Source organism: Panthera leo, chromosome A1 (genome assembly GCF_018350215.1).
Source record: "Panthera leo isolate Ple1 chromosome A1, P.leo_Ple1_pat1.1, whole genome shotgun sequence".
NCBI lineage: Eukaryota > Metazoa > Chordata > Mammalia > Carnivora > Felidae > Panthera > Panthera leo.
The window spans coordinates 5,647,849-5,666,466 of record NC_056679.1 but is presented as its reverse complement, the minus strand read 5'-3'; the positions used below and the strand labels follow the sequence as shown (position 1 = coordinate 5,666,466).

The window sequence follows — 18,618 nt, the reverse complement described above, 5'->3', positions numbered from 1 at the left end:
GCCTGGACCAGGTGAGGTCCAAGTGTCCTCAGAGCTCTAACCCTCCACATGGGTGCCAGGCGTTTCCATGGCGAACTACAGCCAGGCCACAGAACGCTCGTCTTCGTTCAGGGCCGATTCACACTCGGCACCACTGGAGGAAGCCTCTACCTCCATTCCAGAAAAGAATGGAGGCAGTCTCAACACTCCATCTGAGTAGAACAACTGCTACCCGTCTTTTTTGATGTGCTTTTTGGAGGGGGGAGGTGCCTGGTGGAGAGGAAGAAATGAAGGGGACTTTTTGAGACATAGAAACGTTGTTTGGGAGTGTCCTTTCGGGAAAGTTATCTTAGCGTGTGGAATCGTCTGCTCCTTGCTCAAGTGCAAAGAGCAAAAGCCTTGTCTTACTTATTCTGTTTTTCATTCATATCCTGCCCATGCCTACTGGGACACAGACGTAGCTTGGAGCTGTAAGGCATCCTTGGCTTGTATTTGTCTCACTGGCACAAGGGCCTTCCGGCAGGATTACCCCTCCACTCCAGACTGGGAAGGGCTTCCAGGTGTCCATCGGAGAGGACCTTCTGGTCCAGTAGCACATCTCTTCTCCCAGGGTCAGCTGAGCGCCCAGAGGCCACTCCCCGAGGGCTTGTCCCGCAGTTCCCATGGGTTGCGTCTACCATCATGTTTCCAGAACTTGACCCACTAAGACCTTCTTCACTAGACTTTCTTGGCCTCAACAGAGACATGAAGTGAGCCGTGTAACTCAAGAAGGAATGGAGGGCGGCCTGGGAGGGCTACCCTGGGGCAGGGGTGTCCCCCTCCTACAGACAACAATGTGGTCTTCTCAGAAACCAGGCCTGGCGGGAGCGAGGACCGTGAGAGGAAAAGTGTTTAGTGGGGCCACAGGGACTATCACCACCCAACGAGCCTCTGCCCGCCCAGCCCGCACCCCTCACCCCAACAAAGATGCCCCATCAGGTCACCAGCTTCTGTCCGATGAACAAGTGGCCGCCATTTGCATCCAAATGGGGAGCTCAGAGGAAGCCTCCAACCCTTAGCCTCTCCTGATCTGCTCCATCTGTCAGGAAGTCCCGAGAGCCAGAAAGTAATGATGGGGCCGTGGGGAAAGCCCTGGATGGACCCCACTCATAAACTTCCCCCGGCTGGCTTCCCAAGGCATCTGCTCCTTAAATGCTCAGCCACAGCCAGAGTCTGGGGGCAGAACGGGGTAGGTGAGAGGAGTTGGAAGGGTAGGGGAGCATCTTCGTTGTTTGTGCTCTGATAGAACATTTGGTGAAACCCATAAAATCATGTCATTTTTTAAAAATTATTTTGGAATAAAACTCCCCTTAAGTAGCTCTGATAAAACAGCTTCATGAAAGTAGATGTTCCCTGAAAGCGACAGAAATGGGGGTAGCCCATTTGAGGATGACAAGGAAATTAGACTGTAGGAAAATGCTGATCTCAGTTATCAATACCGCGTGTCGGTGGCCTGTAAGGAACTGAAAATCCCGCCAAGATGAGAGTCTTCCTTCCAGTTTCCTGGGAAGACAGGGCCAAGACAGCTGACGGACAGACCCAGGGCGGGCGAGCAGAGGCCAAGAGGAGAACGCAGACCTTCTCGCAGGCCAGGACCACTTCTCACAGCTCGATGGCCTTCTCTTACTGACAGAATGTTCTGTTACCGATCGGTTTCTTGCTATTAGTTGCTGGGTGTTTTTAAAACGTGCCGTGCTTTTAGAGGTCTTTTTTTTATTCCTTGTACTTGTTCCTTAGAATTTTCTTTTGTCCTTCAAAACACCGAGAGTTAAGAAAAACGTTTAACAGTTGCAGGATATTTTATGACTCTTCTGCAAACGTTCTTACTTGATCTTTGATCTCCATATATGCATCACATAGAGTCTTTCTCGGGTTATTCTGAAACATTTATTAGAGAAGCAGTGGGGCCTAGACATCATCATTTACAGAATCAGTATCCATTTTCTCTGTGCCTGCGACAGAGAGCTGCTTTACACACATCATTCTGAAGCCTCACAGAGGGTGTGTAAGACGTATATTACTATAATTCTTTTGTTCCCCCAGTGGAGGAAACAGAAGTTTAGAGAAATATGTAACTTGCCCAAAGTTACTCACCTAGTGGCAGAAAAAACCAGGAATACCTCACCTTTATTGGACTCCATAGTGTCAGGCACAGTTCTAGGCACTTGGTATAAACCATCTCATTTAATTCTCCCCCCGAACCCAGTTCTTACATCATCTCCATTTTACAGATGTAGAAACAGAGATGTAAGGTCACACAAAAAAAGTGACATTGCTGGGACAGGACCCCCAGGCAGTCCAGCTCCAGAAGCGGGACCCTGCAGACCTCGCTCTCTGGACCACGCCATCAAGCTTCCTGACTCAACCTCTCTCCTGGATCAGAGAGACAATGGCTGTGACCCAGATCGCTGGGCCTTGCTCGCCCGTTACTGTAGCGACCTGAGCCTCTGCCGAGTGCTCTTGGGGCGGACACTGCCTGCTTCCTGGGGCAGGACGGGCGGCATGTGAGGCACCACAGGGAACTTGGTGTTCCGTGTGGGAAAGTGAGGAGAGGGAGTCCATCCCTGTCCTTCTCTCTGTTGGAAAGTCTGTGAAGATCTGTTGATGGGTGGAGCTCAGGTGAGCCTGAAACAGACCCTCAATACCTGTTACTACGGACACAACAATTCTCCACTTCTCCTAAACCATTCCTGTTCCCTCCTGAACGCCTCGGGGAGAGAAAGGAAGCAAGAAACATGTCAGTTGAAGAGATGGTAAGTGATGTGCGAGAGAGGGGGTGCTGGGAGAAGAGGTGGGGTTCAGAGGGGCAGAAGCAGGTGACAGACGACAGGTGCCAACAGGCTTCGCCTTGGGGAAGGCAGGTGACGTCCCCTCCGGCCCAAGGAAACCTGTGCTAATAACACCTCTCAGCGGCGAGCCAACTGGCTGGATTGTTGAAATAGGCCTACAACCTCTGTGAGCTGTGCCACCTGTGTCTCTTTCGTGGCCTCCACCCTTCCTCTGGGGTCTGGCACACCCCCACTGACCCCTGCCTGGGTCAGGTGCCTCCCCAGAAATCAGGCCTGGCCTCTGGTGTTGAGTGGGGACACCAGCGCTAGGGGCAGAGGCAGCCTTCCTGGGAAGAGAACAGAGATTTTTTTTCCCCCGGTGATCGTCATTGTTTTAATTAACATGCTAGTATGAAATAAAAGAGTGCACATGGCTATCTTTGGGGGAAATGATTTAAAAATCATGTCACTTGAGCCTTAGAACAAAATCCTATTGGGAGGCTGACAGAAGGATCTCGAGCACATCAGGATTTTAAGTTTCAGGGTTCTGTCATTCATGCATTTGATTGGGTCCCAGGGTACTACCTAGACTCCAGCTTACTCGCCCCGAGCCAAATGCACAAATTCCACGTCCAAATGTGGGGCTCTGGCTTGGCAAGCGTCTCCGTCCCTCTTAGCACCAGCATGCTTTAATGAAGCCTCCGCCTTCCTTGCGTCACTGGGGTCTGGCTGGCCGGAAGGGGGTGAGGGCTACTTACGGGGGACACACTGCTGGAGGGAGCCTCCTCGTAAGAGTGTGGGGGGCGTCTTCCTGCTGAGCCTCCTCAGTAGGCGGTCACGTTCATTCATCCTGCAGGTGGATCAAACGCGGTCAGTCCCGGTTCATGTGGATGCCTCTCAAAATGCCTCACCCAGTGACTTTAGGTTTCAAAATAAAAGAGACCGGGGGAAAAGGCTTCCTCATGTCAAGAAAAATGTCCAGTTTGGCCAGTAGCTCTATTATTTACAGTAGATGCTATCTCGACACCCTGAGTGCACTGCTCCCTCTTCTGAAAGGCGCTCTGTTTCCAGTCTGTCCTGTACGTAACGCCTCTGAACGCGGCCTGCCTCTTAATTGAAGTGCACCGCAAGTGCCCTTTCATACCAGGCACACCCTTGGCTTTCCAGAACACTTCTGCAAGCAGTGATCTGTTTCTATGGTAAATGCCTTAAAAGCCTTAGTCCCACCTGCAGCCGCCTCTCCCTGAGCAGGTAAAATGTACCAGGACGAGAGCCTCCCCGAGGTGCCTTGGGGCCCCCGCGAGAGACTGATTTCTTTCTGCACAACCTGATTGTTATTTTGAAAGTCAAGGTGAATTTTCTTGGAACACACGAGGATTAGGAGCTCTTCTCGCCTTTCCTGAAAGGGTTCCCTCCAAGGTTGCCACCGCTGTAAGGAAATACGGAGCGGTCCTCTGGGACAGCTTTTGTTTATTCTGATAAAGCAGAAGGGGGTGCTTTAAAGTTGCCCAGGTAGGCCAAAGGGCTTTGATTTCTCACCATTACGAGGTCACTTTGCTTGCCCCAGGAGGTTCCTGGTGTGTGGGAGTTTGCCAATGCCCTCTGATAATGGGCTGAACTGCGATCCCCCCACATTCTTACGTTGAAATCCTAACCCCCAGTAATCTCGGAATGGGACTGTATTTGGAGACAGGGTCTGTAAAGAGGCGATTAAGTTAAATGAGGTCGCTAGGGTGGGCTTAATCCAGCATGACTGGTGTCCTCTTAAGGAGAGGAGATTAGGACCCAGACACACAGAAGGAAGACCGTCTGAAGACAAGGAAGACAGCCATCTATCTACCAGCCAGTGGGAGAGACCTCAGAAGGAGCCAACACTGCCAACACCTTGATCTTGGACTTCCGGCCTCCAGAAGTGAGAAAACAAATTTCTGCTAAGTCACCCAGTCTGTGGTACTTTGTGATGGCAACCCTAGCAAACAAATACGCCCCGATCTGCCGTTTGTGGGAATGTGAGGGCACAGAAGTTGTTTGAGGAGCTGCGGCCACGGGCCGTCCGAGTACCTCCCCCCCATCCCACGTCTATGAGCCTCGAGCCTGAAGACCATGGTCTCCTGACAGGAGTCGACCTCACAGCGACTCAAGGGCCTTGAAGGAGGAGTGGGGCCCAAGGTATTCTCAGTAGTTCTCTGAGCTGAAGTTCCTTTCGCACTTGAGTTTCCAGAAGAGAACGCTTTCTGATTATGTCAGTTGAAAGGACGATGTTTGTTCATCACCAGTTGGAGGTGAGCCTCGGCTAGCTAAGCTTGGCAAAATGCATGATGGCTGATGAGGAAAAACACCTTTCCTATCCCTTGGCACCGGCTTTCCGTTCTCTCATGGCCTTTTCTTCCACGGGCCAAGTTAATTTCACTGGGCTCTGCTGGGCAACAGCCCGGACAAGGCAGAGAGGAGCAGATACACAAGGAGGAGCCTGTGAGTGCTCCCTGTGCTGGCTGCTTTTACGACGTGGGGGAGGAAATGAAGGGCCGTCCTCCCTGTGTGACCCAGCACTGGCCAGGATTCCTCCGTGGAAGGTGCTGCCTAGTGATGGGGCGAATGAGAACTTCACCGGACCATGCAAGTGGGAAGTCACACATCCCGGTCTCTCCCTGGGCAGGTGAGGAAACAGACTCAGCTGTAGCAAATACAAAGATCACAGGATGCTCTGCTGGCAGTGTTCCTGCCCCTGCCTTTGGGCTCGACAGATGTCCCTATTTCCCTTGTGAAATGGTGCGTTCTTCTCGCTCTCTTTATAACAAGACACTCCAAACACATAGGGACTACTAGTACGGTGAATGTCCACCCACCGGCTCAGCTTTAGAAAATGGAGCTCCTCTGCTTGACCGCTTGACCCCTTGCTTTAGAGGGACCCATTCCGTCCTGCAGCCCTTCCTTCCACGTGGTGAAGGGTCCATAGGGCCAGCGGGACATGTCCACCCAGAGTCCACGCCTGTCCTCCACCCCAGGTATTTGGGACCCCAGAAGTTCCTGTTGAGTGACACCTCTCCAAGCTGGCACCCAAGGCGAAACTATCCTCCTAAAAGCAGACCTTAGAGCCAGCATTCACACTCCTAGGTCTGTGGGTGGCCAATGGGTGGGTTTTTGCATCGGATGGATAGTGATGCCCAAACTCATGGGTGTAAGTAAACCCCCTTGAGTGCGGGACCGAGCTGGGGTTGGGAGGGTGGGGGGAGGGCACAGGGCAGCAAACTCTTCCCCATGCCACGACTTTCTGGCTCCAAAACTCCAGAGAATCTGGGAATCACAAAACACCACAGTCTTTATGAAGGTATATTAGTCAAGGTATATGGCTATTTGTTAGCTTGACTTACGACTTTCACATACCCAGACGTGGTACCTCATTTGCACTCCTGCACCAAGTCCTGTCCTAGTTGTGAGAATGACTTCAAAAAAATTTTTTAAGTTTGCTTATTTTTTTAGTAATCTCCACACCCAATGTGGGGCTCGAACTCACGCCCTGAGATCCAAGAGTCACATGCTCCTCCAACTGAGCCAGCCAGGCGCCCCTACTTCAAATGTGAACAAAAGAGTGAAATTTCAAATACGAAGTCCGTTGCCCTCCTCCCAGACCCCATTATTCCCCCTCTCTTATAATAAATCAGAAATAGTCTTACATCTCTATTTCGTACTTTTGTTTTACGTATATATGCATCACAACTAACACTTCGTCATGTTTTAAAATATATCTAAGGAGGGTCATTTATTTTCGGCTTCTCATGTATCACATTTTTCTTCACTCCCTTTCTCCTTTCTTACATTCTTTTTAATTATCTACTCATGTAGAGGACCAGTTCTTTGCAGATAGTCTTTTTCCTTCTAGATACTTTTATAATTACTCTGTCCTTGGTGTTCTGCAGTTTTGTTACGACACTTAGTACGACTAGATGTAGATTTGTGTTTTCCAAAATATTTTGAGAGAGCGCGAGAGAGCATGTGAGTGGGGGAGGGGCAGAGAGGGAGAGAGAGAGCATCCCAAGCGGGCTCCACACCAACAGCATAGAGCCCCACGCAGGGCTCGAACTGACGAACTGGGAGATCATGACCTGAGCCGAAATCAAGAGTCCAAAGCTTAACCGACTGAGCCGTCCGGGCGCCCAAATGTGTTTTTAAATCTGCTCAGCTGCTGAGACCTGGAAAGTCACTACAACTCAGAAGTTTATCTTCATGTATGGAAAACACTTTGAATCCTGCCTGTCCCCAGTTCTCTGTTTTTTTCTTATCCAGGATCTTCTTATATATATAATCCTATCTTCCACATCTCTACGTCTCCTCTACATTTTCCATTTCCTTTCTTTCTTTGGTTTTACCTGAACTATCATTAAACTGACTGGCATGTTTTAATTGAAAGTAGAACCCTTCTCATGTCTACAAGAGTTTATTTATCTTCTAGATCCACCTGTTCTCACACACTATTTTACTCTTTCCACATCTTCTTTCCCCAGTATTTTATAGGTTTGTTCAGACATTCCTCACATATCCAGTTCCTGGGGGTGTGGAGAGCCAATAAATGTCTGCAGTATTCCATGACCCACCGTCACTGTGGTTCATTTACTGTGTGTGCTCTAGTTACGAAGTCATGCTTCAGAATGATTTTCTTTTGCCTCTGCCAGGGTCCTGTGGGTTGCATCGATTTTTATATTAGCTTAGCTTAGTTCCCATAGCATTGGGAAGAGTCTAAAACTGGACCTCATACATAAGCATGGGCTTCCAGTTTCTGGTGGGTAATTCTGTCTTCCCCATTGCTGCTTTGTCAATCTAGTGAGAAAAATGTTTCTCGTTTCTGTTTCATTAAAATAGCAGCCCTACAAAATCTGTAGCTTTATGCGTTGAGTTCTATCTCACTTGGGACTGAGGTTCTATCTCCTTTCCCTATATTAATCTCTGCACCTTCAGTCCCTGAGCCTTTCATGCAGTCTGATACCCCCTCTTCAGCTTTATCTCCCTCTTGGCCTACTGGCTTTTGTGTCTCCATTTTGGCACCTAGGTTTCTGTGTTCCATTTGAAGTTGATTATGTATTAAAAGCCTTTCTTTGTTCATATTTCACTGAGCATTTCTATGCATCTGGAAAAGTCCTGAGTCAGCTCAGTCTACCATATTGACTTTATCTGGTTTCTGTGAATAATTTATATTCCCCTGACCCAATTACTGGAAAACATTATGGCTACAAAACATGATCACAGAACTGTTCTTTCTCAAGCTTCGCTATCCTCAGAAACAACCTTTTCTGGAGACCCTTAAAGTGGCAGATGTGACAAAGGTTTAGGTGATGAAAAGGGTCTGAGAGCTCATAAAACACTCTAGTGGAGATGTTTGAGCCACTGGCTTCTCTATGTGCTCCAAAGTTGAAATGTCAAGTAATAGTACTTTCCCAATTTCCCATTTTCTTCTTTGCAGAAGAAAAAAGCATTATTACTGACAATTATTAAAACTTCTCAGGAAAGGGCACCTGGGTGGCTCAGTTGGTTAAGCGTCTGACTCTTGGTTTTGGCTCAGGTCATGATCTCACAGTTTTGTGGGTTGGAGCCCCACATCAGGCTCTGTGTTGGCAGCATGGAGCTTGCTTCTCTCTCCCTCTCTCTCTGCCCCTTCCCCACTCACACTGTCTCTCTCACGTAAATAAATAAACCTAAAAAAATGCTGAACAATAATGCTGAAAAAACTCAAGATAGAAAGGGATGATAATAACATTTGCCCTTTATGGTATTCTATCATCTATGCATATTTTGGAAGCTATATACTCACAAAGACATTGGAAAAAAGGTGAAGGAAACACAACCAAATATTTGGTTAATTTTGAATAATGGGAAGAAAAGAAAAACGAAGTACAAATTAGTACAAGGAAAGACAATTTATATCTATGAGATCTTGGTTTAAAAAAGGAGAGAGAATCTTCAAGAAAACTCTGGCAAACTAAATCTAGTAGTGTAATAAAAGGATTACACACCATGATCAAATGGGATTTATCCCAGGAATGCAAGGCTGGTTCAACATACAAAAATCAATCAATACACCATACATTAATACAATGAAGGAAAAATATCATGTGATCATCTCAATTGGTGCAGACAGAGCATGTGACAAAACCAACACCCTTTCATAAAAAAATTACTCAGCAACTGAGAACAGAAGGGAAATTCCTCAACACAACACATAAAGTCCTTTTCATTTATGAAAAACCCACAGCTAACATCATATTCAATGGTGAAAGACTGAAACCTAGCTCTCTATGACCGGGAACAAAACAAAGGAAGCCTGCATTCACCACTTCTATCTGATGAATTTGTTGGAAATTCTAATCAAAACAGGCAAAATTCCAACAGTCTTTTTTGCAGAAATGGAAAAAATTGTCCTAAGATCCACAGGGACCCCAAATTGCCAAAATAATCTTGCAAAAAAAATTATGGGACTCACACTTCCTGATTTTAAAACTTAACATAAAGCTACGGTGGGGTGCCTGGGTGGCTCAGGTGGTTAAGCGTCCGACTTCAGCCTAGGTCATGAGCTCGTTTCCGAGTTCAAGCCCCGCGTTGTGCTCTGTGCTGACAGCTCAGAGCCTGGAGCCTGTTTCAGAGTCTGTGTGTGTCTCTCTCTCTCTGCCCCTCCCCCACTCATGCTCTGTCTCTCTCTCAAAAATAAATAAAACATAAAAACATTTTAAAGCTATGGTAATAAAAGCAGTGTGGCACTGGCACAAAGATAGACACATAAATCAGTGTGATGTAATTAAGAGCCCAGATTTTTGGCTAAGTTACCAAGACCATTTAATGAGGAGAGAATAGTCTGTTCAGCAAATGGTGTTAGAACAACTGAATTTCTACATCAAAAGGATGAAGTTGGGCCCTTACCTGCAATCATACACAAAAGTGAACTAAAAACGGATCAAAGACTTACATATAAGAGTTAAAACTATATATATGCCTTAAAGAAAACAAAAGAGTAAATCTTTATGACCTGGGATTTGGCAATGGTTTCATAGATATGAACCCAAAGCACAGACAACAAAAGGAAAAATAAATTGGACTTCATCAAAATTAAAATCTTTTTGGTCATCAAAGGACATTATCAAGAAAGTCAAAAGGCAACCCCAAATGAGAGAAAGTATTTATAAATCACATATCTGATGAGGGTCTAGTATCCAGAATATATCAATAATCCCCAAAACTCAACAACAAAAAAGACAAACAACCCAGTTACAAAATGGGCAAAGGACTTCAAAAGACATTTATCCAAAGACTAAATACAATGGCCAAAAGCATATGTATGAAAAGATACTCAACATCATTAGTCATTAGGGAAATACAAGTCAAAACCACAAAGGGATAGCACTTAATATCTACTAGGATGGCTGTAATTATAAAACAAGCAAGCAAGCAAACAAACAAACAAACAGAAAGCACCATGTTTTGGAGAGGGTGTGGAGAAGTTGGAACCCTAGCACGTTACTGGTGAGATTATAAAATGGTGCAGCCACTGAAGTTCCACACAGAAGATTGCATCACACAGCCATTCCACTCCAACATACACTTGCAAAACAAGGAAATGGAAACGGTCTTAAACAGATACCTGTACACCCATATCTACAGCAGCATTATTCACAACAGCCAAAAGATGGAAACAATCCAGATGTCTATCAACCGATGAATGGAAACAAAACGTTGTATATTCCACACAGTGGACTATTACTCAGCCACGGAAGGGAATCGAGTGCGGAGGGACATACTGCCACAGGGATAAGGCTTGAAGACATTATGGTAATTGAAAGAGGTCAAGCCCACAAGGCCATGTATTGCATGACTACATGAGATGTCCAGAATGGACCAGTATGTAAACAGAAAGTAGAGTATTGGTTGCCAGAGAGTATCGGGTGGGTAGGCAGGGGAGCGGAATGGGGCACGACTGCTTAAACCACATAAGGTTTCCTTTGGGGAGGTGGAAGCGTTCTAGAAGTAGACAGTGGTGATGGTTGCACAACACTGTAAATGTCCTAAATGCCACTGAATTGTACACTTTAAGATGGTAAATTTCACACTGTGTGAATTTTATCACAACTTAAAAAAAAAAAAGAAATTTCAGTTAAAAAGGAGAGGGAATGGGTCCTGAGTGGGAGTAAATTCCCTCCCACTGCCTGAGCTGTTGGTAAATGATGCAATCTTCACATTTTACTTTTCCCACAGTGGGGGATCCTGGAGTCAACGTGTGTTCTTTGATGGTGCCCTGTCCTCGCTGAAGCACGCACGCTGACCGAGACTTACCGATAGGAGAGGTACACGTAAACATACATTTACCAACGGAGCGTGCGTTCTTGGTGCCTCCCCAGTAATGATGGTGAAACCCAACCTCACACAACTCCATATAGGCAGGCTCTGTTCAGAAGCTGACATATCCTAGAGGGGGAGGTGTGCTCCTGTCTCAAAAACTGAGCAGTTTGGGAGGGAGCGGGGAGCTGAGAAGCATCATGTTGGGGAATAACAAACCCTCACGTCCACATTTCTGTCAGGAGGCTATTCCTGCAAAAATCACCCATGCATAACTGCCAAAGAGCAGGAACATGGAGAATATAGCAAATAATTGCAAATCTGTTTTTAGATCTTGTCAGTAGTTACAGCTGCTAGGAATTGCAGCTGACATACAAAGCCAAAAACAAATATGTATTTTTAGAAACTTATTTTTAAATTACTGCTGGACCACATTCAAAACATAAATCTGACAGGTTCTCTAAGAAAACAGCTAGTCCAAAGTTCCTTTTCCTTCAGGTAAGGCTAAACATCTACCAATCTATCAGACTACTGAAACTCTAACCTATTTTTAAGGCGCCCTAGAGAATGAGATTTCATAGCCTCAATTGGTAACTTATTTTACGCCTTATAATCTGAACATCAGAAGCTAAGAACCTTTTAGGCTCAAGTGCATTCCAGACCTACTTAGGCCTTTGTAGGATCAAAAACTTTGCCTTAGTTAAACAGACCAGTGTAATGAGGGAAAATAACAAGAATAAAAACAAAATAGGTTTTCTAGCCTAAGATTCCAGTAAGATAGGAATTACGACCCTGGAGCAAGGAGACCTTTGTAAAGCCTGTTCCATTAAATGGTAGTAAATTATTCTCCTTTTTCCTTTCTGCCAAACCATACACTTTCCACTTTTCAAACTTGACTTCTTTTCATTCAACAATTATGCTGCACCTGTTGTGAGATCCAGTGCTGGAAACAAAGCCGCCTATGACACCGTCCCTGTCCTTATGAAGCTCACAGTCTCTGAGGTGATCTCTCTGGGTAGACACATATCATGGCAAAGGTGATGAGTACCAGAATGGAGATGACACGGGCCTCAGCAGCGTTAAAACTGAGGAGTGATAACTTGGAGAAAGTTCAGGAAGCCTTCAAGAAGAATCAACATTGAAGCTACATCCTGAACAACGGCTAACTCCTTGTTGATCATCCAGTTGGAAATGCAGGAGAAGAATGGGTTTAGTAGGAAAGACGATGAGTCCAATTTTGGATGTCAGGCTTTGAGTTGCCTTTGAAGCATTTAGGGGGCCATGAGATATTGGGGTCTAGAGAGATTCAAGCCAGAGATGCCACTTTGGATTCCTCAGCCTGTAGAAACCCAGGGAGAACAGGCGGGGTGAGAAGGCGCCCTAAGGGGTGATTCCCAGAAACACCAACACGTCCTCTGAGTGTTCAACCAGAGGGTCTGTTCTCTCAGGGACCAAGTCTTATACTGTCTCTGCATTTTTCCCAGGGCTGAGGACAGAGGACATGGTTACATACAAAAAATTGCATTTGTCCTCTGTATTTACTGATTTGGTCAGTCTTACTCTCGCGGTCTTTTTGGTCTCCGTATCTGTCCACAATGCCCAACACTGGGCTAGGATGCAGTGGGATTTCCAATAATAACTGAGATGAATTCCTCTGTATTGTTCTCTACAAATGATAGAATCCCAATTCTCCTCCAGAGGAGGAAAGCCCCCTCCAAATTCTAGATGACACTGGCAGAAACAAAACTTAACAAAACAACCCCGTGTCCTTTACAGAGACAGGACGTTGTATTTTGTTAAGAATTCAGATTACATGGAAGAGTTGAAAGACGGTCTGGCTGAGGACAGGATAGGACACAAGGTTCATTAACTTAATTCAAATTCCATTAAAAAAATAAGAGGATAGATCTGTCCTGTCCTCTCTGGTCTCAAGTCTCCTCTGACCAGCACAACCGGGAACTGGAGGGAAGAAAGGCTTATACTAACAAGTTGCTTATTTTCTTCTGTCCAAAGTTTTGGAAAGTGGGGGTCAGGGGGCTGTTTGGGGTATTGGGCGAAATGTCATTCTTCTATGATGTGGATTGGGTGATTTTCTATCAAAAAGAAAAGTTTGTCCTCCAAGGAGGTGTAGCACTAAATCAAGCAGTAAGTTTGTAAGAGGCAACAGCAGATTTGCAGGCTCAAGATAGATGGAATCTGTCTGTCCACAACCACCTGGGTTAGAACACAGGTGATGCACGTAAGCCAACCATGCTGAAGGACAAAGCTGCCTGGGAAGCCTTTAACAAAAGGGGCAGGGGACACTGGAAAGATCTGAAAGCAAAACCAGATTACATGTGATCCTTTTCCACTGTGTCTGCTAACTGGAGTGATAACTTAAATAAATCAGTGAAATTAGAAGGAAATTTCAAGAAGAAAGAAACCAGGAGCTGGCAACCCCACTGTCCTTTCACCTGAAACAGCAACTTGGATGAAAGTGGAAGGAAGACCAGCTAGGAACCTCGGGGCATGAGAAATCTCAGTTTCCTTCTGGCCACACAGATCCCATATTTGGAGCTAAAAAGTCTGGCAACCCAGAAATGCCCATGGGTGCAACCAAAAAAGCCCAGAAAAAAGCCTGTTTTCTCTAGTCAAAGGAGCAGGAAAGGGGCAGCCTAGCAAGACAAAAAAAACTTTCAGACCATGATCATGCTACTCTAGCCCAACACCACAGAAAAAACCTGTGGCTTCACTCCCATCCATGCCGGCAAAGACCAAGTGGGGAGCCTAGACCTCCACTCCTATGAGGCCTGCAACAGCATGTCCTATGAGATGGTTAACAGAGGAGATCAAGGAGGGAGCTGGGACTTTCATCCTTGTCAGCCGATAATGAGGTCTCTGGCCCCCTGTGGTATCTTCAGAGACAACATGAGAAGAATGAACTTCTGTGCCCCACCTAGCGAAAGGAGGCATTTTTTTCTCCTCCTCGGTGGGGTTGTGTCAGAAGAAGCCTCGTAGAGAATCAGGACTTTCGTCCCTGCCCAGGAGTAACAAAGGCATACCCCCTGTCTCCTCCCCACCCTTCACCTATCCCTTGCAGTGTCAGTGGAGGTCGTGCGGACAGCAGGAACTCCCATCCCCACCCAGCAGGATTCAACAGAGGTCGAGTAGGGGGTCTAGAGCACTTCTACCTGGCAGGATCCAGCATCAGAACACTTAACACTTAAGATGTCTACGTTTCATTTGAAAGTGATGTGTCATACCAAGAACCAGGAAGATGTCAAAATGAATGTAAAAAAAAAAAAAAATCAACTGATGGCAACATCAAGACGACAGAGACAGTGGTATCATCTGACAAAGATATTAAAGCAGCCGTAATAAAAATGCTTCAACATGCAGTTAGGAATATGTGTAAAACAAATGAAAAATAAAAGAAGGAAGCCTCAAAAAAGAAGACAGAAAGGAGAACCGGTTATAAATGTTAGAACTTAAAAATATAATAACAAAGAAAAACTTAGTGGATGGGTTTAAGAGCGGGATGGAGGGGACGGAAGAAAGAGTTTGTAAACAGGGAGACAGAACAGTGGCAATGATGGAGTCTGAATAACACAGGCAAATGGACTGAGGAAAAAACTAACGGAGTCTCGGGGACCTGTGGGAATAAAAGAAGAAGTAACATGCATGTCTTCAGAGTCCTAGAAGGAGAGGAGAAGGAGAATGGGGTTGAAAAAGCACTGAAAGAAATAAAGGCTGAAAACTTCCCAAATTTAGTGACAGACATAAACCTACAGATTCAAGAAGCTGCACAAATTCTAAATATGACAAGCCCCAAAAAATCCAGCCCAAGATAGATTATATTAAATTTCTTTCTTCAAATTTCTTCAAACTGCAGACAAAGAAAAGATCTCAAAAGCAGCCCGATGTAAATGCTACTTTACCTGTAGGGGAAAACCAATTGGAATGACAGTGGGCTTCTCACCAGAAACTACTGAGGCCAGAAGTGGCATAATATTTTTCAAGTGTTGAAAGGAACGAACTGTCAGCTCAGTGAAGATATCTTTCAGGAAAGAAGAAATCAAGACATTCTCAAATGGAAGCAACTAAGAGAATGTGTCACCATCAGAACTGCCCTACGAGAATAGCTAATGGAAATTTCAGAAATGAAAAGGAAATGATAAAAAAAAGAAATCTTGGGGAATCAGGGAAAAAGAAAGAACATGGTAAGCAAAAACATGGGTAAATACAATGGGCTTTTTTCCTTTCCTCTTGAATTCCCCGAATTATATTTGGGTAAGTTAAAGCACAAATTATACACTGTCTGATGTGGTTCTAAATGTATACAGAGAAAAATTTTTAAGAAAAGCATATTATAAATGGGGGTGGGTAAAGAAATGTAAAAGGAGGTAACGTTTCTGTACTTCACTCAGACTGGTAAAATGACACCACCAGTAAACTATGATTAGTTTAGTTATGACTTCACTCAGACTGGTAAAATTACAACACCAGTAAACTATGACTAGTTATGTGTGTGTGTGTGTGTGTGTGTGTATAATATATATATACATATATATAATATATATATTGTATATATATATAATACCCAGAACTAGTGAAAAAATCTATACTATGAGACACATTCAAAAATATGACAGATAAATCAACATAGAATTCTATTTATTTTATTTTTTAATGTTTCTTTATTTTGAGAGAGAGAGAGAGAGAGAGAGAGAGCATGCATGCATGGGGGAGGGACAGAGAGAGAGGGAGACACAGAATCTGAAGCAGGCTCCAGGCTCTGAGCTGTCAACACAGAGCCCAATGTGCGGCTCGAATCCACAAACCGTGAGATCATGACCTCAGCCAAAGCAACTGAGCCACCTGGGCACCCCCAAAATGGAATTCCAAAAAACATTCACATAACCCACAAGAAGGAAGGAAAAACCACACAGAGAAATGAAAACCAGAACAGGAAACAAAAGATAAAATGGAGAATTCTGCTGTATTCTACTCTCACTGGAGAATTCTACCAAATATATTTAAAGAAGACTTAACATCAATTCTACAAAACCTTTGGGGCACCTGGGTGGCTCAATCAATTCAGTGGCCAACTCTTGATTTCAGCTCAGGTCATGACCTCACGGTTTGTGAGTTCGAGCCCTGCATTAGGCTCTGTGCTGATAGCATGGAGCCTGCTTGGGATTCTGTCTCCCTCTCTCTCTGCCTCTCTCCTGCTTTCTATCTCTCTCTCAAAATAAATGAAAATAAACTTTTAAAGAATTATTTAAAAAATTCTACACAATCTTTCCCAGAAAATCAAAGAGGAGGGGACTCTTTCTAATTCACTTAATATCCTGATATCAAAACCATTTAAAGATATAACAAAGAAAAAAGAAAACCACAATCCAGTATTTCGCCTAAGTATAGATGCAAAATTTCTAAATGTTAGTAAATTCAGTTCAGCAATATATGACAAGAATAACACAACGTGAACAAGTGGGCATTATTCCAGGGATGCAAACTGGTTCAATATATAAAAATCAATGTAATCCACCATATTAATAGCTAAAGAGGAAAAAAAACCCACATGATCATATCAGTTGCTGCAGATAAAATATTTTACAAGATTCAACACCCATTCATGATTTAAAAAACAAAACAAAACCTCTTAGGAAATTAGGAATAAAGGGGATCTTCTCCAACTTGACAAAGAGCATCTTCGAAAACTCCACAGCTAACACCATACTTTATGATGAAAGACTGCTACTTTCCCCCTAAGATAGGAAGCAAGGTAAGGTTGTCCATTCTCACATTCTTATTCAAATAGTGCTGAAAGTTATAGCCAATGCAATGTGGCAAGAAAAGGAAATAAAAGAATATGGATCAGAAAGGAAGTAATAAAAATGTTCCAATTTGCAGATGATGTGATGGTCTAGAAAATCCCAAGAAATATAAATATAGATAAGAAAATATAAACACACACAGACACATATCAAACTCTCAGAAGTAGTGAGTTCAGCAAGGTTGTGTGCTATGAGACCAACACACAGAAATCAATTGTATTTCTATGTACTATAAATAGACATGTGAATCCTGAAATTAAAAACATGATGCATATATGTTTGTTCAAAAAAAAAAGAAATACTTAGGTGTAAATCTAGCAAAATATATACAGGACTTATATACTGAAAATTACACAATGTTGACAAAACAAAGATCTAAATAATTGGAGAGACATGTAATTTTCATGGATTGGAACACTCAACATAAATATTAATATAAATAAAAATAAAAACGTTAATTCTTCCCAAATTGATATTTAGATTTAATATTAATTCTTACCAAATTGATCTATAGGTTTAATGCAATTCCTATCAAAATCCCAACAAGATTTTTTTGTAGGTATAGACAAGATTACTCTAAAAATGTACAGAAAAACAAAGGACCTAGAGTAGCTAAAAGAATTTTGCATAAAATGGAAGGGATCAGTCTACTTGATTTCAAGACCTAGGATATGGTAATCAAGACAGTGTGGCATTGGTTGAGGGATAGCTACACAGATTAGTAGAATAGACTAGAATAGAGAACCCAGGAAAAAGACCACGAAAATATACCTGATTTTTGATAAAGGCGTAAAAGCAATTCGGTGAAAGATACTCTTTTCAACAAATGATACGGGAGCAACCATGCATACATAAAGAAAAACAAACCCTCTATAGAAGTCTCCTTATGCAAAAATTAACTCAACATGAAACACACACTTAAGAGTAAAATATAAAACTATACAACTATAAAACTATACAAAACTATAAAACTCTACAAAAAATACAACTGTATATTTGGGATCGAGGACTAGGCAAAGAGTTCTTGCACCTAACACCAAAAGCAAAATCCATAAAGAAAAATTAATTTGGGCTTTATTAAAATTAAAAACCTTTTTCTTTTCTCCCTGAGAAAGATTGTCTTCCTGAGGCCGAAAGGACAAGCTACAGAGTGGGAGAAAACATTTGTTTTCTGAAAACGCCTATCTGATAAAGGATGAATGTCTAGAATATATAAAGAACTACTGAAACTCAACAGAAGAAAACCCCAAGGAATCCAATTAGAAAACGGGCAAAGGGTACAAAGAGACATTTCGTCAGAAAGGACATACAGATGGCAAATGAGCACGTGAAAAGAGGCTCAGCACCATTGGCAATTAGGGAAATGCAAATGAAAACCACAAGGGGCTATTACCACACACTTACCACAACGGCCAACATAAAAAAATAAAAAAAACATAAAAAAATAGTGACAGCACGTGCTGGCACGGATGTGGAAAGACTGGATCGCTCAGACACTGCTCGTGGAAAGGTAAATGCCGTGGCCACTCTGAAAGAACAGTTTGGCATTTCTTTAAAAAACCAAACACATCACAACTCTGTGAAAATACTACAAACCACTAAATTATATAATTTAAAAAGGTAAAGTTTATGCATTTGATGTAAAAAAAAAAAAAAAATCAGATAAACCTGAGCTAATGTGCAGCCCAAGCTGCCTA

The 18,618-nt window shown here is 43.7% G+C and overlaps 1 protein-coding gene across 13 annotated transcripts in view; it reads right to left on the bottom strand.

Moving 5' to 3' along the window:
- Positions 1-18,618, bottom strand: part of LOC122217186 (phospholipid-transporting ATPase IB) — a 609,544-nt gene that overhangs the window by 19,073 nt on the left and 571,853 nt on the right. For 10 of the 13 annotated variants that reach the window (XM_042934232.1, XM_042934301.1, XM_042934092.1 and 7 more), the window contains one exon: positions 3,545-3,636. The exons of the other annotated variants lie outside the window; for them this stretch is intronic. In XM_042934232.1, coding sequence (XP_042790166.1) covers positions 3,545-3,636 — 92 coding nt within the window. The remainder of the gene's footprint in view (positions 1-3,544; positions 3,637-18,618) is intronic. 13 annotated transcript variants of the gene reach the window in all.